The 24131-nt window shown below is 49.7% G+C and overlaps 1 protein-coding gene and 1 long non-coding RNA gene across 4 annotated transcripts in view; one reads left to right on the top strand and one right to left on the bottom strand.

Moving 5' to 3' along the window:
* Positions 1-24131, bottom strand: part of LOC148052911 (uncharacterized) — a 63300-nt gene that overhangs the window by 26508 nt on the left and 12661 nt on the right. The window contains exons 2-4 of the long non-coding RNA XR_015709122.1: positions 19412-19541; positions 9491-9615; positions 466-546 (exon numbers count right to left, since the gene is read on the bottom strand). This is a non-coding gene — a long non-coding RNA (uncharacterized LOC148052911). The remainder of the gene's footprint in view (positions 1-465; positions 547-9490; positions 9616-19411; positions 19542-24131) is intronic.
* Positions 52-17951, top strand: LPAR2 (lysophosphatidic acid receptor 2). Of its 3 annotated transcripts, none has more exons than XM_087778198.1 (3): positions 52-263; positions 11661-12403; positions 16237-17951. In XM_087778198.1, exons 2-3 carry the CDS (start codon positions 11671-11673, stop codon positions 16536-16538), a joined length of 1035 nt encoding a protein of 344 aa, XP_087634324.1. In that variant the 5' UTR covers positions 52-263; positions 11661-11670; the 3' UTR covers positions 16539-17951. The 3 variants fall into 3 exon arrangements, with proteins under 3 accessions (XP_087634324.1, XP_087634323.1, XP_087634322.1); XM_087778197.1 differs by lacking the exon at positions 52-263 and adding an exon at positions 574-694 and having other exon boundaries at positions 16237-17950; XM_087778196.1 differs by lacking the exon at positions 52-263 and adding an exon at positions 7077-7686 and having other exon boundaries at positions 16237-17949.

Here is a 24131-nt window from a genome sequence, read left to right as displayed (position 1 = left end):
TTCCTTTGTCTTGGAGAAGCCAGTAGGTGTTTGTGATTTGCTGATCACTGATTGTTTAATTGCCACCAGGCTAGTGACAAATTCTGCCCCAAATTTCCTGCCCTCAAAAAAAGGAGCTCTTTAGCTTTATCCCCTCTAAAAACAATCAAAGCAAATAGACCTGCAGGTATTAGGGAAAACGTTCCAGGTTTTTCCAGCAGAGACGGCTGAGGGACTACCTTGACAGCGCGCTAACAAAGCAAGGCAAAAGGCATTACGTTTTTGTAAGGAGCTCGAGGCTTTGGTCCAATTCTTGATCCCATCCTTTTCCTTTTTTTTTTTCCTTCCTCATTTGAAGTTTTGTGCTCTTGCTTCTTATTCTCTAATTAGAGAAGGTAAATGGAGATTCAAACACACCTGTCAGATATTTCTTAAAATTACCCCCAGAAGGAGAGCCTGCAGAAAAAGACAGTTCAGGCTACTTACTAGCTGGAAACCGGCTTCATTCACAGGTGCTTCCTTTTGAACCATCAGCACTTCTCCATCCTTTGCCTTGAACCAGCATCCCTAGAATATAAAGACAGGGATGAGTGGCTTGCTTAGGGCCTGAGGCTTTGATGGAGGAACATGGGAGTTCAGTGGGGTTTATTACTGGTTTCCCTGGAGCAGGCTTTTTCTGGGAGCTTTTGTGCTTTGTGGAATCCATCCTCTAAGGGTAAGAAGTGTTTGATTATCAGGCTGTGCCTCTCAAAATGTGAAATGTTGTGGAGTCTTTGCTATTTCTTAAAACCAATCCAAATACTAGGTAGCATGACAAGAAGCTGGTTTATAGTTTGGGGCCCCTTTGTGGATCATCTGCTGCCTGCTTTGAGAGGAGTCCCTGGGACGTCTGTGCTTGCAGCAAGCCAAATCTCTGCGGTCCCTGCGTAGCACGCGTGCACGTACCCCCTTTGAGGCTGTTGAGCGAACGCTTGCGAGGAGACCAGCTGTTGCTGAATGTTTACGTGAGCAGATAGGAAAGGTCTTTCCCTGAGTCAAGAAGGGGCCAGCAGAAGAAGTGGCATCCGCTCTCTTCCTGAGGCTGGCTGGGGCACGACTCGGGCTTGTACAGGGGTGGGAGGGTTCCCTCCTTGAGAGCGAGCGGTGTCCATGTTACCCTCGCGCAGGATGCGTCCTTGCTCGGTTATTGCTAAAGATCAGTCGAGGCCGCTGTGTTCTGCCTTGCCCTTCTAGCGCTTACTAGTAGGTACCCGATTTACTCTTATTCCTCCTTCTAAGCTGTTTTGTTGTCTCGTGCTATAGCGGGTGGTTTAGCAGCAGGAGTGGCTGTGTAAGTTGCTGTTTGGAGTCAAATGAAATCGTTCCTATCCATACCCTGGGCACTGACACATCTGGAGTACTGCAGGATATAGGATACATCGGTATTATTGCATTCTTGTTTTATTTTACTTTGGAAGCTGTCTTCCAAGAGTCGGCGAGCAGATCAGATGAGGCAGTGAAAAGCGAGCTCCTCTGCATGTCTTGCTGGGAGTTCACGCTGCTGCCGACAAACAGCTTTTGTTTTCTTCTTCTCTCCCCCCCTGCCCCAGTATGTTTTGTAATAATCTTGGCTTTGTGAATGTACAGAGCGATGGCACCTGTAACCATGTGGAAGATGGGAGAGCGCGTAAAGCAGGCACGTCAATCTCCGATCAGCTGAAGCTCCCGCATCTGAAATTCAGAAAACGCTTTGCCTGGGGAATTTTCTAAAGATGCTGAGTTACAGCGTGCTTCCGTCCTTTCCTTTGCGTGGCAGCGCAGGCATGCCCGTAGGCGGCGTACACCTCGGGGCGTTCAAGAAAAGCACTGGCAAAGGGAAGTCTGGAATCAACTAAATCAAATATGCATGTCTACGTATTCAGGCCCACAGCTTGTGGCTGGAATCCTTTCAGGGCACTGGCTGCTCTCCTCTATCATTTATTTTAAAAAAAGAATGTGTGGAGCTGTAATTCAAGCTTTGCTTAGACAGCGAGTTTCGGATATTTGGCATCCAGGGCCCTGGAGGCGGTCAGTTTTGTAGGTGTCTTACAAAAGAGTTTCAAGGGAGTTGTATTTTTCAGTATAAATCTCTTTAATAAATGAACACGTAGACTTCCTATGCCCTCCACAAGAATGGCTTAGTTAAGGGAATATTTTTCTTAGAAGGAGCAACAGCTTTCCTGTTGCTTTGCAACAGAAGAAGGCATCTGAAATAATTTTTTTTTCTGCTAGAAACGTGCCGAAAAGCTCAAGGCTTTAGGAAGTTAGTACAACATCACCAAAAATGATCAGAAGTTCAGGAATTAAGCAAGCAGAAGTAGAAAAGGCTGTTTCATTTGTAATGGAAACCTGGAATGTTATGGGCCAGACTGTGGCCTGAGTCTATCAAAATCGTTTTGGTTACCCTGCGCTTACCAATACGCGAAGGGCAAAGAGAATCCAGGCTCTGGTGGTGGGAGCAACAAAACCCAAATGGTTTTGGCTGCTGACCAGGCAGCTGGGTCTGCCTCGGAAAGACCTTGCGTTAGCCCGGGACCGCAGGACCGAGGCAGGAGAGGAAAGGTTTGCTTGAACGCGTTCAAGGGATTTGGTGGGGGAAAGATTTGTAAAGGGAGGCTTGCGTTGAACTTACCTTTTGCTTGTTTCAAGTGGGGGTGTTGTAATTTTTCTCCCCATGACCTCACTCTTGTGGGAGCGGACTCTTGAGAAAAAATGCAAGACTTGCCTCAGTCTATTGATGAAGCAGTTGTGGGCATAATGAAACATCCCAGAGTGAGCCGAGATCTTCACTGAGCTGGGAAAAAGCCATGTTGCTGAGCATTTTGCTTGACCAAGGCCGCCCCAAAGGCTAACTCTCTGGAGGCAGTCGCATTTCTTCGAAGGGACAGGTATTCCCGTTTCTTGCTCAGGGATAGTAGCTGTGTGTCGGTCCCTGATGCTCCCTTTCAAGATAAAGCTGCAGTCGTGCTGCATCTGCTTATTCTGTAGCTGGAGGCTTTTCTGAATTGGTTTTGTTTGTTCTTTCTAGACTTAAGCAGAAAGGCATGTTAAATGCTTTTTATGACTCTCCAGCCACGAGCTGCAGGCATCTGACATTAAACCAAATGGAGACACGGGGGAAGTGGGTTTTCAGAAATAATCCCTATAAAAGCAAAGGCTGAGGCATGCGGAGCTTGAGTGCCTGTAAAGTTCCCTGACTTTCCAGCGAGTGCTAACTAAACAGGGAGACTTCATCTTGCTGGGTGCCAGCCAAGACCAGGGGAGTTCAGGGCAAGGCGGCGTGCGGCCCTCTTGCGAACGGAGAGCGCGCTGAGGGCCGCCTGCATGCGGTTCGCAGGAAGGGAATTTCCACCCAGTTTTGCTTTTATTGACAATAGCGCAAAGTGCCAGATGGAATTATCCTTGGGTGAAGATGAGGCCGAGTCCTGCTTCATAAACGCAGCATCCCGACTTGATTTTCACCTCGCTGTGGCTTCTAATAATGTGACATCGCTCCGAGGCCAAGCTCTTTTTTCTCTGAACTGCTTCTGCCTTCAGTGTTGCTTGTCTCTGTGTAGGATAATCTCCTCCTTCCTGTGTGAATTAGGAGGAGCAGCAGCAGAGGGGCCCCTAGACCATCCCGACTCCAAACAAAACACCGCTGCAAATAACCCTCTCTTCCCTCCCCTGCCCTGTTTTCTCTCCGCTGCTGCAGAACAAACGTTTTCCTCTTGGAGAGGGCTGGAATGGCCAGTAACTGCAGAAGGAAGGTGGCCCACCAGAATCCATTCCCAGGGTAGTTACCTGGGGAAGGCGAGAGTGGTGTTTTGCCAGGACCCGGATGCATTTGAGGGAATATCCTGGCCATTTGTCCTCCGCTGTTTTTCCATCTGGTCTAACAAGGCAAAGGTGACAAGATCCAATGTTCTGTTTCGCTTCGGTGGTCTCCCCGCTTCAGTTCCAGGTGTTGTCTGCAATATGGAAATGCCTTGATTCTAAGTGTCCAAAGGCAGCCAAGGCAAACCTCGGGAAGATGAAAGGGGGAGAGGAATTTTCCCGGTTCTTTGTGATTTGTTCTGGAGCAATTGATTGTAAGTGGTCGCTAACTTGCTGGAAGGAAAGAAAATTCCTGTTGTAGGCAAGGCTGCAGCGGGCACGGATTTCTTCCCTACCTCTTTGTGGAAAAGCATTCTTTGATGCTGGAGGCTTGCAAACAAGAGCTCTGCTCCACCTCAGAGCTGGCTGCATGTCAGCAGCAGTGGGTGTTATGAAATTCCTGCATTTTTAACGCTGGTGTATATGCTGCTTTCCATCGAAAGATCCGCCTGTTAGCTGCAGTTGTGAGAACCGCGTCGTCGTTTTGTTGCACTCGAGGGAGCGCTCCTCGCTGAGGGGTTGGGAATCTCTGGGCCAGTTGGGACTTGGGAAGTATTAATTTGAGCAACTGGTTCTCTGCAGAGATCTGCTGGGGGGGAGAGGGTGACATGACTCCTTCCAGAAGGTTTTTAACATTCTTGGGATTCCAGGAGAAGAGGGGTCTCAGGAAAAAAAAAAAAAGCAACAAACCCTTCAGATTGTCATCCGCGGGAACAGTCACAGCAATGAGGCTTAAAGAAAAATATTGGCTTTAGGCTTGTTTGAAAATGCAAAATCTACTAAAACAATTAACTTCACTTTGAAAAATAGAAGTGTGATAAAGGGGAGGCAAACATGTGTTGTCTTTGGAAACGTTTCTCTACCAGTTCTCTGCTGGGCACCCGAATGCGATCAGATCTGCCGGCTGCATCAAGATCAGGTTACTCGGTGACTCTGCTTGAGCAGCCTTCCTGCTTGGGGGAAGGACGCTGCACAACACCCTACGAGCCCCTTCGGAACTGGTGGAAACGGGAAAACTCCTGGAGCGATTGGAGGGGAAGGGGGGGAGACAGAGGGGCTGGACGTGATGGGCGTCTGCTCGCCTTGATCTTGCCTGTGTTCAGCGTCCGGGACTCGCTCCCAGAAGTATCGTTGCTGGAAGATACCCAAGCTCAGTCTTTAAGAAACCATTACCTTGGCTGCAAAAGCTGACGCGAGGTTTTCAGGTGCAATGACTTCTGGTTTTGCAGGTAGCGCCCTGAAAGGGGGAGGCTGTGTGGGGCCCGAACTTGTGTATCATAACATCCCCCAATCCTGAAGATAACCAGACCGCCAAACTTCTGTTAGGCGGAGAAGTAAAGTTAGTTTTTTCTAAGCAAAGGGGCTAGAAAAATTGCTGTTATTAAGGTCAGGACTTTGAAACCTGAAATATCCTCTCACCTCCATATGCAAGCAGACACCGCCTGGGACAGGCTTACTGGCCTGATGCAGTCTGATATTTCTTGTACCCCACTTTGTCCCAGCTCCGGGGTGTGGGGACGGAGTTGCAAAAGTGCTTCTGACCCTTTGTCAGGGCCGGGTGCTGCGAACTCGCTGGGTCTGTCTGACGTGCTGAGCTATTGTGACGGACTGTTGACACTTCAGTTGAAACCAGTTATGCTGGGCTGTTTTCCTGATTGCTCTGGGTGTTTCTTTATGAAAACGTTGCCTCTAAAGCACTTGCTGAGTGCCAGTTTGAAACCTTAAAGTAAATCAAAAGTATTTTTGCTGCCATCCCAAACTGCACAGCTGCAGAGCATGTGTGGCTTCGTAACTGTCCGAAGCCTACGGAAGCCAGCGCTGCTGCAGAACGGTTGCTCTGAGCTGGGTGCTGCTGCTTGTGCGCTGGTGTGGAGAGCTGGATCTGTGACTTGAACCTATCGCTGGCAGCACAAGTGCTGCAGCGGACCGAAGGGGGGGGGGGGGGGGCTGTGTTATTGCAGCTTGGACTAATTTGGTCTCGGACTAATAATGTATCCAAAATGCCTGACGGAAAGGTGACGGCTCTGCTCTGTGTCACCTGAGTAAGGCACTTCGGATTTGAAATGACTTGGTGTAACTATAATGTTGTTGTAAAGCTGTCTAGTTGCAGTAAGGACTTCTGGCTCTCTGTGTTAGGACCGGACTTCTTGGTAACTTGCTTGTTCTCTGCTATGAGAAAGCAAGCTTGTTAAACTATAGTGGGTTTTTTTCCCAGGCAAGGACTCTGCGATACCTGTTAGCACGACGTTTTGCTGCTTCTAAAAAGGCACAGGGAAATCTTGTGAAAGGCCTGGCACCGTCTTGTGGGTGGCATCCTCGGTCCGAAGGTGCAGAATTTGTAAGCAGTGGGATGACAGGCTCTTCCCGAGTTTTTGTAGCCCTCGTGAGCTTCCTGGCATGATTTTGGCCTTTGGGGGCTGCAGGACGTAGGGGTAGAATTTAGGGAGCCTGGTGCAATTTTCAGTTTTTGCAGGGCTTGATTGCTGCCCCTCTGCTATCTCAGCCTGTCCATTCACCCATCTTTTCTGCCCCCGTCACTACTGCGCTGCCTCCGTTTATCGGCTGCCCTGCTCTGTTAACGTGTCCTTGGATCTTTGGCCCTATCTCTTTCCCCTTTGTGCTGGGCTCTCCTTGTAAATCTCCTGCCGGTTTTACATAACGCGACCGGGCTCTGCCAAGCTCCGCGGTGTATCTGACTGGCAGCAGATTAGGGTTGTGCTTGGTGATAACATTGTTCCTTGGGGAGCAGATGAGGGTAGGAGGAGGGTGGGAGAATAGGAAATGGGAGTTGCATGGAAATTGCTGGGCCCTTTGCAAGAGCAGCAGGCATAAATCGGAATGAATGGATGTTGCAAACTCGGGGGGGTGTTTTTGTCTTTCATAATTTATACAGCTATGGCTTGTTAGCACAAAGTGTGCTGCTGGTATTTGTGCAGTACTTAGCAGGTAAGATAATTCAGATGTGTCAAGGACTAGCTAGGCTGACGTATCAGAAATATGAGCTCTTTTTCTAGCAGTGAAACACACATTTACCAAGTTACAGCAGGGGAAATCCTTCCCAGTCTGTGCCTCAGTTTCCCTTCTCCCTGCTTCTTACCCACTTGAAGGTTTCCTGTGTTGCATTGGGTAGGTGTGGCCGCTGTAGCGGATGTGGGGGGCCGCATCCTGACCTGACAGTCCGCTTGAGATGTGGGTGCTGTAGCTGTAGGCGAGGAAAGCAGCCTCATGGTGCCAAGGCAAGGCAGCCCCTCCATCGTGGGTCGTTCAAAGATCCGCTCCCCTCCTGCGGTGGGGCGAAGGCTGTGGGGCGGCAGGCGAGCACAAACGAACCCTCGCCATGGGGCGAAGGGGTGCGGTGGGAGCGTTGGGACCAGAGGGTGCCAGTTCCCGCAGAGCAACACCTTGCTGGCAGGAACGGTCCACGAGGGAGATGCTGGCAGATCGGAGCTAACTCGTTCCAGCCAGAACCGGAGGTGCTTGGAAAGTGGCTTTGGCTTCCATGAAGGCGGCAAGGACTCGAGTTACAGCTCCTGGGTCTCCTGGAAGGACCCGCCTAGGGGAGGACCCAAGGAGGGACGGGCTCATCCGAGCTCTTGCAAACTTGCCTCCCAGGAGCCAGTGTTTCGGAGCGGTCCATGATGGACTCTGAGGCTGTAACGCTTGTCTGAAACTTTCCTGGAAGGCACTTGGCTTTTTTTTTTTTTTTTCCCTTGCTTGGAAAGCACCTCTGCCCTCCAGAGATGGGGATCTCCTTGCTGGATAGCTGCCCTGGTTTCCTGCGGTGGGGAGACCAATGCTAAATGTCAGGTTTGGATGCGGTGGTTGTGCTTTCAGGTAAGGACGCTCTTCTTTGGGGTAAAACCTTGTACTGTTTATGGCTTTAAAATATAGCAGTGGTTTGAATGTTTGGCCACGTAAATCTGCGTGCAGTGGACGTGGGTAAAACAGGTTGGATGTGAGTCGCTGTGAGCCTTTATAGATCCATTGTTCTGCCTTGATCGACACTGATTGCAGTTATTAGTGGGAGCATAAATTCAGCCATTCATCCCTGCTCGCTTCCACACTTCGCTGGCTGTCGGTTTGTTCACAAGTCTTGAATGTCTTCCCAGATCTGAAGGAGCTGACTAGCATTTTCCACTTTTGCAAGCAAGAGGAATTGGAGAAGGGAGGATGCTTACACCTTTACTTTCTGTGTAAAAGGACTCTGAACTTACCGTGAACCTGGGGCAGTAATTAACTGAGTAAGGAGGGAGATGGTGTATGCGTACGGATAACGCTGGCGAGGAGAAAAGACGGGGTCTGTGCTCATTTTGTGCAGTGGTTCCTACCAAACTGCAAAAGCTGCGCTGGATTTTAAGGGGGAGAGACTTGAGTGGAGTTTGAGGCAGCATGATTAGAGAAGAGTGTTTGCGTATTGCCCAAGGAAAGGGGCCGCTGAATTGTTGCAGCATGTAACTAGAGTCTTGTTTTACCGAGTAAACAATGCTGGTAAGGAAAAAAAATCGTGTAAGATCCTGCTGAGGAGTGTAAGGCCATGGAAGGGGGTTGCTCGGACACTGAACAATAGGCTCATCCAGCTCCTTTGTGCATCATGGCACCAGCCTGACTTTCTGTCTGCTTGCTGCTGTGGGCAGGGTGTTTCTCTGCCTGTGAATTTTTGATTTGTGGTGGTGTCTGCCCTTGATGCCGAACTCCAAGGTCAGTTTTCTAATTGCAGGGTAGCAGTGAAGTGGCACACGCGCTCCCAGGACCCGTCACGAGCATTAACCTGTCAGTCCCTCCGGGACCCCACCCAGCTCCCGGCATTGCACACTTTCAGCTTGTAACCTACGCACGTTTCGGAGGGTTCTGCAACTCTCAAACTTTTTTCCCCGTGCTCTGACTGGGTCTGGCCTAAAGAAGCAGTTCAGCTGTTGTCATTGGGACTAATGCTGAGGGACTATTCTCTAGATTTGAGTATTACGCATGCAGAACACGGCTCCTTTGTGGGTTTACACAGCTCTAATCCCCTCCCCCAGTAAACATGCCATTGAACCAGTACTTGTAGAATGCTTTGAAAAAAGCTCATGGTTTGCCAGTGAGCGTGCAGTCTTACCGAGGAAGCTTATGGGGCCTGTCGCAGCTGTGGAATCTTTATTTGCAACAAAATAAGATAGGTCTCCATAATTTAGTGGCAATTTTAAAGCTAGCCTTATCTGGATTTAATTTGTCTTGGTGTCAGCTCAAAAATTACTGGGAATAAGACCTAGATCCATCAACACATTATTTCACTGTAGTATTTTAATGTTTCTTAAAAATTAAAGCGTGGCATGAGCTGTCTTCGTGCTACCCTGTGCACAGGCAGGCAAGTTTCTGGGCGTCCACATGTGTAACCTTAAAAAGGTGAAGCCTTACCTAACTTCAGCAGCAATTTCCTTTCTGATTGGGGATTAAAGCTTTCAAAAGTGTTTAGAGAAAACTGTTTTGCATAAGAGTGGCCTAGCCTTGGATCTGGTGCCTCCCCAGATACACCCTATGCAGGTGGTCATCTACCTGCCTGTGATTCACAGCGGTTGGGTCCCTCCTGTTCCTAGGCTTTCCTCCCTCCCTCGTTCTTCCACCGCTTTCCCCTGTTCAAGCCCAAATCCTCCCCAGTTACCTGCCAAGCTGCCACGTGGTACCTCTGCAGAACCCACTCGGTTGCGTTCCTCCCCTGCACTGCGTTCGGACCTCACGATCCCGAGCCATAGAGCGGCGCAGGGGAGTCTACAAACATCCCGTGAGCTGAAAAGAGAGGAAAGACGGACTTGTTATATAGCACTAGCCCACGACTCCATCCCCTGGGGCAGGCTGATTCCTCCTCTGCCTCCTCTTCCTTTTTTCCCCACCAATATTTGTGAAAATAATATTTCCCTATTCAGATTTTTGAAGTAGTTCATTGGTACGGCTTTCTCGCCTCAAGGTAAAGGCGGCCATATGCCAAAGCAGGCCGATACAGAGCCCATGAGGCAACGGAGATCAAAAGTTCAGCTGCAGGTACAACAGGGTTTCCTGGCTCACCCATCTTGTTCACGCCGCTCAGCGTGCGTGCGTGGGTGCGGTGCAGGTGATAATAAGCTGACCTGCCTGCAACGATCTCGCCTCCCTGTTACTAACAGCAGCGTTGCTGCTATGCCGAGAGCTCCTGCTGAAGTGTCCCGGAAAACAGAGCCATTGCTGCCTGGAGAGCGGAGGAACATGCAGCTAATTAGGGCCCCTGAGCTGTGTTTTGGTTTCAGGGGTGTTTAAAGTGAATCGTGAGTCAGGCACTTTGGTTTTTCTCCCCGTCTGAAGAGGACGGCACTCTTGCTGCGTGGTCTGCTTTAAGCTTTCTCTGAAGCGAGGATGGCGGTTGAGCTCATGTGAGGACAGGGAGAACCAGTGACTTCATGTGCAGAACACAGCAGGGTAAGGAAAAACTGTGTCACTTTTCAGCACCTCGGTGCCGCGAGGAAGGAGGCTCCAAACTGGGTTTGCCCGTCCCAGCGGGGACCGCAGCCAGCCCTGACTTGAGATTTCCAAGCTCTTGGTTAGGAAAGGAACACGAACATCTGCTGCGGGGTGTAATGATCGGGCTGCTTCTCATCCCTTGGGTTTGTTCACGGTGCTGTATTTTTTTCATGTTTTCATTTTTCCGTGGCCAAGTAACACAAGCGTCAATTACCGGCTTTAAATTCTAATTCCGCAAGGTAAAACATCCTTCAGCTTAACCTGCTGCTTCACGTTTGGCGGTCCACAGGACAGGAAGCTCATTACCAGAGAGGTATACGGGCTTTCAAAATTAAGACTTAACGTTATGATCCAGACGTATGGCTTGTCTGGTCTTGCTCCCAGCAGTGCCCAGTGCATCAAAGAAATGTGAGATGTCCTCCTTGAGACCTAAATCTCTTTTCCTATCCAGTTTTTCAACGGAGTTCAATGGGTTTTGAATTGCAAGCTTGTTCCAGAGCTGGAAGGGAAGAAGGGAGTTGCCCAGGTGACTTTATTCTGAGGTTGATACTCTGGGTGCTGCCCCACACGCTGCTGTGTAGCCTGGAAGCGCTGCGGGGCTTGCAGAGGATCCAGCTCTTGCAGAGATCCAGCCCCGCCGTCGTATGCGCTGACTTGCTGCTGTTTGCTTTTCTGGGCTGAGGAGTTTGTTTCTGCCCAGCTCTATGTGCTCTTTGCCCCTTGGCAAGGTTTGGGAAGTACTCACCTGTGTTGGAAGGATTGCTGTGCGTAGAGCAGCGTTCGGAAGCAGCTGTGCATGACGTTAGCCTTTAAGCAATAAAACTACCCAGGAAAGATGAGCGATCTGTGGTTGCTGAACCAGAAGCAGCACTCCTGGGGACTGCAACAGCTGCAGAGGCTCATAGGCTTCATCAGAGCGTTGTTTAGTGACTGACTGATAAACATTCTTTGCTGCTGCTTTGTGTTTGCATTTCTGAAGTAGGACATCTGGGACAATGAAAACAGTTTTGTCTGTCATCCCCATGAAGCTGCGTGGGCTGGACAGGGAGAATCTCTTATCAGATCTGGCAAACCTTCTCTCCTCCCATGATCAGTCAAGGTTTTGCTGCATCCTCAGCGTGGCTTTGAGAACAGATGAGGACGCGGCCTGTGAGATGTGTAGTTCTGTTTTGAGTACAGAAGCGGTTTTCTGTTGCTCGTGTGGTGGTTTCTGTATGTTTCAAGCTCTTCCCCACCTTCATCTGTGGCAAAGGCACTATCATAATGCTCAGCATCTCCCCGGCTTGTAATAGCTGTGTGTGTGGGCACAACAAGCTAACGATACTCTCGTCCCTCTCTAGGACAGCAGCGATGAAGCACTGTTTTTACAATGAGACTGTGGGGTTCTTCTACAACAACAGCCGCAAAGAGCTGACCACATACTGGAGGACAAAGGATGTCCTGGTCGTTGCCCTGGGCCTGACGGTGAGTGTCATCGTGCTCCTGACCAACCTGCTGGTCATCACCGCTATCATCATCAACCGGCGTTTCCACTACCCCATCTACTACCTGCTGGGGAACCTGGCAGCTGCCGACCTCTTTGCTGGCATCGCGTACATGTTCCTCATGTTCCACACGGGGCCCAGGACAGCAGAGCTCTCCCTGAAGACCTGGTTCATCCGCCAGAGCCTGCTGGACACCAGCTTGACAGCCTCCGTGGTGAACCTGCTGGCGATCGCTGTAGAAAGGCACCAGACTGTGTTCACCATGCAGTTACACAGCAAAATGTCCAACCAGCGTGTGATGATCCTGATCTTCTGTATTTGGGTCACGGCCCTGCTCCTGGGGCTCATCCCGTCCTACGGCTGGCACTGCCTCTGTGCCCTGGAGAAGTGCTCCAGCATGGCACCGCTCTACAGCAGGAGCTACCTGACCTTCTGGGCCATCTCCAACCTTGTCATCTTCCTGATCATGGTGGTTGTGTACACGCACATCTTCATCTATGTCAAAAGGAAGATGACACGGATGTCCAAGCATACTAGTTTCCACCCCCGCTACAAGGAGACCATGATCAGCCTTGTCAAGACGGTCACCATTATCCTAAGTAAGTCCCCTTGCTGTAGTCAATCGAAGCGATGCTTTGATCCTTCGTCCTGGGTTGTGCGGGGCTGGAGAGGTGAACGTGCTCGGGACAACGGGGAGGACTGGGAAGTGACGTTCTGCTTCCCTGGTCTCTGAAGCTGCTGGGGTGATGGTTTGGTGCGGCTCCTGAGGAACTCACCAGTTTCAAGACTCTGCATGAATTGTGTGAGCTGTAATGGGAGGAACCTGGCAGGCAGAGGGGAGGGCGAGCCCCAGAATCTCTTCCCCTCTGTCACGGCTGCTCCTCTGGTTAGCAGGGACAAGAGGGACTGTTACTGATGTGACTTGGTAATATCTGACTACTGTAAGTGCCGGTGCTTTGGGCAAACGAGAGGCTCTGTTATGTGCTCTAGTATGCTTCCTCTGTAGAAGAGCAGCATGGAATTAGGAGCTATAATCAGGCCTTAATCAAGAAGCAGCACTTGGTGCATCCTTTATGAAAGGATGGAGGAAGGTTTGGGGCAGATATTAAAGGTGATGGGGGAAGAACGAGGGAGTTGCATCCAAATTCCTTACTGTTTACTGGAACAAAGCGCTGAACTCTGTTCAGACTTTTTTTTTGAGCAGGTCAGTACCAGGTCTCAATCTGCTTGGGTAAATATATCCTTGGGAGCTCTCAACTCTCTTAGTTTGAGCTGTTCTCTGTGAGCACGGGATCTCCAGCAGAGCGCTAACTGCCTGTCTGTCTGCATCTGCAGTGCAAATAGGAGCAGATCAGTAACTGGAAGTGGTTGGCACTGAGGCTCTGCCTCTCCAGGATATTTAACTTTATTCCGATAATGTGCTGGGCATCTAACAGCAGAGGCTGGTGCATGCATTGTGCTTTCAGCAGCCTTTCGCTCCGTGGTTTCTTTAATCTGCTTTCATCTCATGCTTTAATGGTCTAACAGCCTTTCTTTAAAGTGAAACAAATCAATGCGCTCAGATCTTCCACAACCCAGCTCGACTCTGGGCTTATGGTCGCAACCCTTTGCTTGCAAATCTTTCCTGATAAGCGCAGAATTTGCTCCGTCAGGGAAACCTTGTAGCTGCAAACAAAACCTACTCCCTTGCAAACTGCAGCTGGCAGAGCAGGCTCAGCAGGGGAGGGGAGCAGGGGGGGCTGTCGGGCGGCTTGGTGTGGCCCTGCTCAGGAGCAGGAGGCTTGCCGGGTCCTGTTGCAACTTGTGAGCATTGAAACTGGAGTTTTCTGCCTGTTCCTGCCTTTCCTGTCATGTCGTCTTCCCTGCCCCGCAATCTCTCCCTCTCTTGTGCGCAGCTGGGAGTTCATTACTGCCTTGGAGCTGATCAGATGCAGCACAGAGGGTCAGCAGGGCTGAAGAATGATTTACTTCATGTATTTTGCGCAGCCCGCAGTGGAGAGAAGTTTTGTTCCCCCTTTCCTCCCTGAACAGTGTTGGAGGGTCACCCCGTGGTGTCAGCAGGACTGCTTAATTTTATAGCACTTCACAACAGCAACTGGAAGAGGGTCGGCAGGATGGGGATGCTGGCCAAGAAGGAAAATACAATTTCCAAGAAGGAAAATACAATTCACGCTTGGTGCATCACCTTGTTTTGGGAGATCCCTTTCCTCTTGCTGTCCCCGCTCCCGGCTTGGCCTGCCTGCCTTTTGTCTTCTGCACCGAGTGAGGAAAAAGCTTGGGTCAGAGGAGGCTCAGAAGAGCTGCTGTGGTTTCACAGGGAATTGGGACTGGTGTCTGAGGACGGACAGAGAAGGGAGGAACCTAATGTGGGAAGTTGAGGGAGACTCAGGGGTTCATCGGGCCTTTGGGACTCCTGTAACCCAAGGGTTTTTCCCCTTTCTCTGCGGGACAGTGTCGGAGAGAAGCAGCAGACGGTTCTGAACAGGTCCCTTGCACAGGAGGGAACAAGGGAGGGAATTGCCCAACTTGGGGGGGAAATACCTTTCTGTTCGGACTCAGTGTACAGAAAGTTGGGACCGCAGAGGGTTTTTTCTCTCCCTGTGAAAGCCCTGGTGTAATTCCTTCTCCACCCTCGTTCCCCAGCCTTCTGCAAACTTGGACTCTGCACAGAGGAATACTTTGCGCCTTATGCATCAGAGGGCGTAGCCGCTGGTGAGGGCGCGGTAGGAGCTGTCTGTGTGCGCCACTTCCTTGCAAGGCAAGGTAGCCGTGGTTGGTAATCCTGCAGGTCCTGGGCATTAAGAACAGGTCTCGGAGCTGACCTGGAAACCAATGATAAGTCCAAGGTACATCTGGAAACTAGCAGCAAATTTTCCCACAGGCCAGCTGAGCGACACAGGGTGTCATGGTGACCAAACCACAGGGCAGAGCCATTAATGACGATGCTGTGTTAGATTATTAAGAGTTCAGGCTTCTTTCTGAATACTTTAGCTTCCATTAAGGAGCAAGGACATCACTGGATTTGCAGGCAAAGGCCCAAAACTTTTTGGGTACCTCTTTTTGTTTTTCCCCTCTCGCCTTTAATATTCCTCTGGCTTAGTGCTGCTGGGAGCCAGTCTCTAGAGAATCTGGCTTGCCTTGTGGGTGCTGAAAACCTGGCTAAAAAAAAGTTACATCACTAAAGGAGGAGGCCCCTTTCCTGCAGGCTTACTCAAGACAGCAGTATTGGACCTTCCTTCATGACAGCCAGGAATCTCTCTTGCATATTTGCGAAATTTAAAGGGGGCAAAGTCATGTCTGAAAGCGCAGGGAAAGGTGCCTGGCCCAGATGCGGTGGCTCCTGTGCTGAGCTTCTGGGAGCATGATTTGCTTAACTAAAAAGAGTTACAGTGGCCTGAAATCAGCAGGGAACACTCCCAGAAACCCAGGAGATCCCACCCGTGTGTTCCTTTTGACTTTTCACTAGTGCAGCGTTTCGCTCAGGGACAGCTTTAAATTCAGCCTCTCGGTTTTGGTGCGGCTCCTCTGGCTGTTGTTCTTTCCTGACAGATGTTTTTCAGTAAAGGGTGTAGCCGCAAAGTTTCCACCGAGTCTCGTTCTCTTCCACCCTTTCCCAGAAGGCACAGCAGGGTGCAGCTCCTGTGCTTTAAGATACAACCTTATGCATGACCTCCAGGAGCACCGATGGGCGAGTGCTCCATTTACGTCAGCCTTACAAACATGACTGTAAAAAGAGGTTTTAGGAGCCGCAAGCACCTCCCACTCCGTCATGCGAACAGCAATTATCCCATTTGCCAAAGAGCTTTGCAGGTGGTGGCAAGAGCATGGTATCAGCCCGTCTGAATCAGCGGTGGAGCCTGCCCAGCCCGGTCCTGGCGTTGGCCAGCCCGTTGCTTGGCTATTTCCTACTCGGCGTATAGCTGTGTGAGAGAGCCTCTGTTGGACTGCCCGAAGTGTTGGCCAGGGCTCTTCTGAACTCATGCTGTTAACTAAAATGCTCATAAACCGTATGGACAGTGGGGATTATTTCATTCGAGATGTGTTACTCTGACTCTTCCCTGATTTTTATGGCTTGTTCCCCTTTTTGGAGGGAGCGGCAGGTAAATAGGAAATATGGACGCTTGATCTTCACTCTGTAAATGCAACGATGGGGATGGGGGGAGGTAAGTGAAAGTACTCGGAAATGTTGTTCTGAGTGAGCGGAGGGGGGGAAAAACAGTGCCTCCATTTTTGGTATTTGCTGGTTGAATCCTTAGTCTTCCTCCAAAGCAAAAATACGGAGTGAAACTAGTTCCCCCCCCCCCCCCCCCCCCCCCCCGTAACTCTTTTCACAAGATAAAACGCCAGTGATTCCATTGAGCATCTCTGTGGTGAGTGACTGGGCAGGGCTGGGAACCTGCTTTTTCTCTAACAGGGGTTCTTCTCTCCCCAGGTGCTTTTGTCATCTGCTGGACTCCAGGACAAGTTGTGCTCCTCCTGGATGGCTTGGGCTGCAAGAGCTGCAATGTTCTAGCGGTGGAGAAATACGTCCTTTTGCTGGCAGAGATCAATTCGTTGATAAACGCTATTGTCTACTCTTACAGGGACAATGAGATGCGTAGCACCTTCCGGAGGATCCTCTGCTTTGTCTGTTATAGGAATTCCAAATACACCCCCACGGTGGTGAAGCTGAACACCACAGACCGCAGAACGCTTTCTCAGAACGGGCACTTTACTGTGGATTCCTCTATTTAGCTCTTGATCGGCAAGACAAGCACGGTGCTGACCAGCAGCTGCTTTCTGAGCGAAAGAGCAGAGGCTAAGAGCGACCTGCTTCTAAAGCAGCAGGGACTTCTTTTATGTGCTCAAGCATAAATATTTCTATAGAGTACTTGTCATCGATAAAGGACAAGAGGCTTTTAAGGAACTGCTGGATGGTGCGTTATTTAGGGCAAACATACTTTGAGTAGTATTCTTATTAAAGACTGCTATTTCTAACGCAAAGTTGATTTAATTTAGCGGCATCTAGAAATACGCGATGTGCAACAGGAATCTCGCGCGATCTCTCAACGAGCAAAGTGTTTTCCTGGTACTTCAGTATTACTGCCTTCAGAAAGAGTCGTTCCAGTGGTAGCGTACTCCAAAGAGCCAAAGCTCTTCAGCTTTACGTGTTGCTTCCTAAACAGAGCTGCTTAGTGTCTCCCCAGAGAGCCTTATTCAGGTTGTGTTCCACCCGCTTCAGCAATCGTGGTGTTCTTAAGGCCTCTTCTGAGAGGAATCTGCTTGAATTGCTTCCTGAGAAGCAGATTCCTGCTTCCCTAAGTGTCTGTTACTGAATTTCAAAGTATTCTGGGCTTTCAGAGGATGTCTTAGGAGCACCTAATTCTCTCCTAAAATGGAGAGTGGCGCTGTAACTAACTGCAGTTGTGTTTGTGTTCTGCTAAGTGATACCATGTGGTGTTCACAAGTTCATTGCCTATTCATAAATGTGGAGTGAGTCATGTTCGCATTAAACCATCTTTCTACTCGCTGAAAACCCTTTGGGACAGGTTTAGGTTAGATTCCAAGGCAATCAGTATTTTGCCTTGGGTTTTAATGTGCGGTTTGTACCTTAATACTCGACTGCTCAAATAATGTGTTAACAGTCGGTTCAAATGTAGCCTTTCTCTCCGCAAAGCACTGCAAGAAATTAGCAATGTTAATTAATATTAGCGCACGCGGGATCTAGTTGTCTGAGTAAGTCCATTTGCTGCATCTGACGTGCAGTGTAAACTGTCGCTCTTGATTGCGTGGCCGCGACTGGAGGGCAGAGGCTCTGCTGGCAGAAGAATATTCGTGGCTGAGAAGCTGTAAATATTCTCCGGGCTTCCTTTGCCTTCACGCTGTTTAACAGTGTGACTGCGCCTGTGACAGTCCAAAATCTGGAGTTAGTCTTCTACCGTGGGCTTCTGTGAGAGCAGAGAGAGGCTAACGGAAGGCAGGTTTTGGAACATTGTCTAAACTTATAATTTCATGGGGTTGTTTTTTTAATGGAACAGCCCTGTTCTGTCAGATGATCAGCTTCCTGACTGATCGCATCAGCTGGCTTTGCAGGGAAGACAGCTTACTGGAGGCGTCGTTACTGAAACGTGTGCGCGTGGACTTTTCCTTGCAGAACGTGGTCAGGAAGTGACAACGTTAAGGTGACAGTCTCCTGGACTGACTAACGCAGTCTTGGAATATGGTTCCCGTCTCTGTGTCCCAGAGACTTTTTGAATAAATATTTTGTCCTGGGTTTTAGAAAAGAGGACTTTGAGTTTTTCCCCTATTTCCCCGCTCTGAAGCCCTGGGAAAATACCCCCTCCAGTGGTGCGTTGTGATGCTGGAAGGGAGGGGTACTGGCCTTCACGCTTGCATCCATTGTGACTTGCTGTGCGGTGGCCCCGCTGCTGATCTGCCTCCTAGGTAGGTTGTGAGGGCGTCTCGCAGGACGTGTGCGTGTGTCTGGAGGGGCTGCAGCCTCCGGAAAGACTGAGGAGAACCGGAGGAAGCGATTTTCAGCCAGCCATCTGCAGCCAGAGCAGGGGGTAAGGCTCCAGCCCTGGTCCTTTCCCTGGTTTGGGGAAATTTCACACCACTAAAGCATGCCAGGTGGTAGGGCTAAGAGAAGGCCTAACTTTATTTTTATTGCCAAAGATAACTTCTAGGTACTTTTACTTTCCCTGGAAAATATTGTTGTTGGGATACAGGCCCACGCCGAATTAGCAGTAGCTGGAGGAAGACTGTAGTAGTGAACACCTGGGAAGCTGTTACTGGGAGCGATGGAGCTGGGACAGAACAGACTCAGACCTTTTCTGCTTTCCTGAACACCCCTGAAGCAGGAAAGCGCACGAGTCCTACTTCACGCAAAGCTAATTTTGCAATTAAATACGTGCCAAGCTCTGCTGTTATTAACAAAGGGGGAAGGAGGAAATAAGCAAGTTCTTGTCGCCTAGGTATGGGATTAGTACCAGTCTGATTTAACTGGGGTGTGCGGGCGCGTGAAGGATTGACTGTGCTGCGTTTGGGTGTGAATGAAGCTCTGCAGTGGGCGAGATGACACTTGGCTCCTCAAAGAACTGCAATTGGCTTTTATGCCTGATTGGGCCTTTAATAAGCTGTACGTGTTCTTCCCCGAGGGATCTGGTAACGAGCCTGACCTCAGCCTTCGCTGGCTGCTTGTCAAGCTGCGTTTCAGCGATGCGACCCCGCTCTGACAAGTGCTTTCCCGTAAGTATCCGCAACACAGGCGGACGTCAAGTCACTGCCAACAGACTCCTGATGCTTTATGATCACCATATAGAGAGGATCGTCTCTGAGGGTTTTTCCCAATATTTTAAAAGGCTTATTTAAATTTAGCCCAACTGCCAAACCAGTATAAATGCTAAAGAACTGTTGCACAGCACACTGATAGGAAGTATACCGAGGATTTGGCCAGTTTGGACCAAGCAGAATATCCTGACTACCTGGAGGATGTCGGTACTTTCTGTATAAAAGTGGACTCTGCTGAATAACGGTAACTGACTGTACGAATGCAGCTTGGCGCGTGATTTCACAAAGGTAAATAGCAATTGATGAGTGTGAGGAGGAGGGAAAAAACCATCCCAAACCTTTAGTGGAGCTTCTCTGAGTGATGGCTGGCACCCGGCGGGAATGGAGGGGGGTTGCCTGCAGTTCTTCAGTGGGATTTCTCTTCCTGAGCGGCTTGGGACCTGTGGATTTCTAGTTGTTTCCAGCTGGCTGTAACAGATGAGAGAGCAGGAAATTAGGAGTAATAGAAACTAGCCTGGAAAGTGCTGTTTTCAGTGAGATTTGAAAAGAAATGGTGAATCAATGAGGCAGAAGAGAGAGGAGGAGGATTTTAACAGCCCTCCCAGCAATGAAGGAGGGGGAAGGGGAGAGGGGAGACATAAATGTGTATATAAAACATATATAAAACAAAAAAGAGGGTTTAGGCTGTTCAGTATTCCACACGACTTGACTTTCCAGTTTCATTTGGGAACGCGAAGCCTTGTCTGGCTGCATGGAGGCAGGAACCACGTTGCACTGCGTTTTCCACTCGCTGTTTTGCGTCCTAACCAAGATGCTGCAGCGAAGGGTGTGGTGTTACCCGATTACGTGGTCGTTCCCCAAAGCTGCTTAGAAGATTTTAAGTATCGCTTTATCATTGGATGCAGAGCTGGATGCTGCCAGGTTTGTGGGATAGCTTGGTTTTTAATCCACGCTCCACAACCTATGCTGTGCCTAGCTTAAATGTGGCAATATCCCTTTTTTTCAGTTTGAGAAGACCCCCTGCCTTTTTTTTTTTTTTTAAATCACAGTATGAAATTGCCTTTGAGGGCTCATCGCTGGTTTCATCGAGCTTTTTTTTTTTTTTTGAGGAAATCTCCCTGAAATTAGTGTGTGTGGGGTTTTTTGAGTGTTTTGGGGTTTTTTTTGAGGCATGTGAGATTTGTTCTAGACTTATTGTGTTGGGTGGGAAGAAGGAAGAGACACCTAGGAACTATTTTAAAGGGATCAAACGCGGGACAAGCGAGAACACACAGCTCGATCAAAGATAGGCCGTGTGGTTCCAGGAATGAGAGGTCATGCCTTGCTGACTAGTTGGAATTCCTGAAGCAAGCCGCTGCCAACAGTAATATGGATTTTTGGTGTGTTTTTTGGGGAGGGTAGCACTGGAGACTAATGCTGTAGGGACTGATGGACTCCGAAGGTTTATTTTATTGAAGAGAAAAAAAATCCAACAAAAAAAAAAACCTGCAGGAAGGGGAAAGACGGAATAAGGGGGAAAGTGAGATTAATAAGGGGAAGCTGGCGATGGTGGGTTTTTCTTTGTTTTTAAACTTCAGTTTGTCATCTCTCTGACCTACTCAGACACGGAAAAAGAAAACCAAAGTTTCTGCTAGGCCGTAAGCGTAGGCAATGCAAAAGTTAAGCTTTTTGGAGTCAGTTGTGCTTTTCTGAGTCTCCGGCGATACCGGAATATCGGGGCTGAGAGTTGATTTTCAATGTGCAAGGGTGACCGGTGCAACACCCGGGGGCCCTGGTCTCTGGGGGGGTGTAGGTAGTTTTGGAGCCCGCCCGTAGGTTTGTGTTGTGCTCCCCCAGCCGAGTGCCAGCAAGGAGACGGCGCCTAGGACCTTTTATGGGGTAAATTCTTCCTGGCTTGGGGCACACATCTTACGAACGCAGTTGTGAAGTGAAGCCTGGTATCTCTCTGCAGTGGATTGGCATGTGTGTAGCCAAGATAATTTAAGAAAGGTCACGCTGATGGTGTAATTATCTTCCCATGGTATTTCTGTGAAAAGCTTTTCTATAAAAAGCATGATGTTTAGCAGCAGCAGTTGGGTTTCACGGGTCCACGCTCCCATGCAGTATGTGAGTATAATTTCTGTGAGCGAAAGTGAGAAGAACCCGTGTCTCCTCTCGTCTGAAAGCCGTTACAGCCCGGAGTCCAGCTTCAAATGGAGTTTCTGGAAGATGCTGCTTCTCTAACTGGTGGTCTTGGCCAGGTTTTGTCCTCATGCTGTGACTGTCCCAGGGCATACAGCAGGCACCAGAAGGTAAGGAGGGGCTCTGATTTGCCTGCATTTCCCAGCAGGGGAAATAAAACTGTCCTTTAGCTGTTCACACCCATTTCCTAATAAATCTCACCCCGGTTTCCCCGTAATGGTCACAGAGCGCGTTCAGCTGACTTCTGCTTGGCTTCCATCTGGAAAGGAGCCATGTGGTTGAGTTGCGTTGACCCTTCTCATGGTAGAACCAGCCTTACTCTCTAGGTTTTTTTTCTCTCCTCGCTGAAAGCAAGGAATACGAACTGGAAAAAAACGTGCCTACGATTTCTCAGTTTCCCTCGCATTATACCAGAACGTGCCTGTAGATGTCTCTGATGCTGCAGACTGTCCCCATCACGCCCTCGATGTCCCAAGCCCTGCGTGCGAAGAACGTCCAAAGGCAGCGGAATATCTTCCTCCTAAGTTTCATAATCGTGGGCTTGTCTAGATTTCGGTGCCACCAGCCAGGAAGGGGAGCTTGCACACTGGTTTTTGCTCTGGTATAGTGATTTCTCCACAAAATGATTTTTTTGGTGATACCCCACTGATTTTTTTTATTTTTTTTTTTTTAGCACTTAACCACCCACTTTTGTCCTGGTAGGAGTAATGCAGCACGGTGCAGCAGTGGGGTCTGGAGATACCAATGGCTAACTGGCTGCTCTGCTACATGGCGACAGAGAAACAAATGCTTTTGGCACTGCTGCTTTTCTCTTCTCCTTGCTGTCTCCGTGCCTCGGGGACCTTCGCTGACGTGGTGCTTGCTCTTATTTTTCTCTCTGGCTGTCAGGGAAACCACACTTCTTATTGCGACTAGTCAGAGATCAAAGATGCATCCTTCTGTCTTGATCGTAAGATCATTTAGGTTGGAAAAGACCTTTAAGATCAAGTCCCACCGTTAACCCGGCGCTGCCAAGGCCACCACTAAACCACGTCCCCAAGCACCACATCTCCCCGGCTTTGAAATCCCTCTTGGGGTGGGGGCTCAGCCCCTGCCCTGCGCAGCCTGGGCCAGTTTTCTGTGTTTTCCTGATGTTCTCTGGCATGGGCTGTTGTGAGTGTAATGCAGCTTTTGCTGCTAGACCAGTTTTACTTTATTATTTGCTTGATCTGGCTGTAAGAAGCAACTTAGTTCACAGCCCAAATCAAAGTAAAACCCATCGGTGTTTGGAAAGCCTGGCAGATCACACTGAGTCCAAGAGGCGCTTCGCAAAGACGAAGGCCAAAGCCTGAGCATCCCAGCTCAGCGTGGATGGGGAATCCTTGGGGTATCGATGGTGTGACCTGCGTCACCACTGTTGCATACGGTTCGAGGCGCGGACGCGGCGGTCGCCTTCATCTGCTCGTAACGGCCCTTGCCAGTCCCGAGGCCGTTGCAGCGGTAGCCAAGGGCCACGTTAGCAACTTGAGCAACTTGAGGTTGAAGCTGCAGGACGCGCGTGTGGATAACCACAAGCGGAAGCTCGGAGCAGTATGACTGCGCATGTGATGGGCTGCGGCTCGCCAGAGAGATCTCTACAAGTGCACGGAGATCTCTACAAGTGGTGTTTTGAAATGGTGAGTGTATGGTTCTCCTTGGAAGTGGCTCACGAGTCCCCTTACTGGCGGGAAAACCTTGGCAGCTGCTGCGGGGATGAGGGTGGCTGTTGTGTGGCGTGCTGTAGCCCTCCTCCGCCGGGAGGCAACGCAAGCCAAGCTTTTCTTTCACCGTGTGTTTTCCTGTTCTCTGCCTGAGGCTTCTTGGTGCCCCTTTCTCCCCTGAGAAGGGGGGATGCGTAGCCTCCCATCAGCCCGCCGTCCCGTTGGCACTTTTCAGTGCCCCGTGGAGGGGCTGTGCCACCCATGCCGGCACTGGCATGCGAATCCAGGAGTTGGGCGACGTTAGTCGTGGCAGCGGGGCCTGTTTCCCGCAACTTCCCTGTTAGTTTTGGGGCTGAGCAAAGCCTCCGACTGATCGATGAAACCAAGTTTGTCAGCTCCAACTTACAGGATGCCGACCGCAAGCGATGGTCACGGATGTGAGAGCAAGGCGAGTGTTCCTTCCCGTGCGAACGAACAGCGCGCAGGCGGAGCGGGCAGGTATCTTCACACATGTACATATGATTTACATATCTTATTTACAAATAAGTCTGTCCAGATGAACTCTGAAATACAGCTGGGGAGCATGCAAGCTGCTTGCTGGGCAGATCATCGTTTCCCCTCGCCAAAGCAGCGATCATGGGTCTAGCAGCTAATTTAATCCCATCACAACACAAGCACCGATGTGAGCTGCAGCTGACAGCTATGGAAATGCCCAGAGATAAGGCACAGACTACAGTGGGGGTGTATCTCCCTGTGAATTCACGCTCTGTGGGCTTCAGGCTCAGTTTGCAACTTGTCAGTTGGCATCTGAAGTCCTGGCTTTAGTTTTAAAATGAACTCTTTCCCCCCCACCACCCCCCTTTTTGTGCTGACAGGAGAGAATTCGCTTGCTAATTATACCCCAGTCCATTTCCAATCGAAATGCACGGGGCGATTTATCAGAGAGCTGGAGACAGCTCTCGCCGTTCCCTTGGCTGCATCAGCAAGAACTTCTGCAAGACAATTTAATTTCTTGTCATCTTTTAATCCAGCTCCCTTTCCCCCTATAGTCAGCCTGTGAATGAGAAAAGATGGTTTATTAATCATTTTAGCAAAAGGCTGAGAAATACAGTGTGTTTTCGGTGGTGCCTGCTCTCGGTCTCATCAGTCAGCATTCCCAGAGCACTCGGAGCCACAGGGTCATAAACATTCAGCCCTC

This window comes from Nipponia nippon, unplaced genomic scaffold, assembly GCF_047370975.1.
Source record: "Nipponia nippon isolate SJK-2023a ecotype South Korea unplaced genomic scaffold, ASM4737097v1 scaffold_42, whole genome shotgun sequence".
Taxonomy (NCBI): Eukaryota; Metazoa; Chordata; class Aves; order Pelecaniformes; family Threskiornithidae; genus Nipponia; species Nipponia nippon.
Note: the sequence above shows the minus strand (reverse complement) of the source record. Positions and strands in the feature narration are given on the sequence as shown.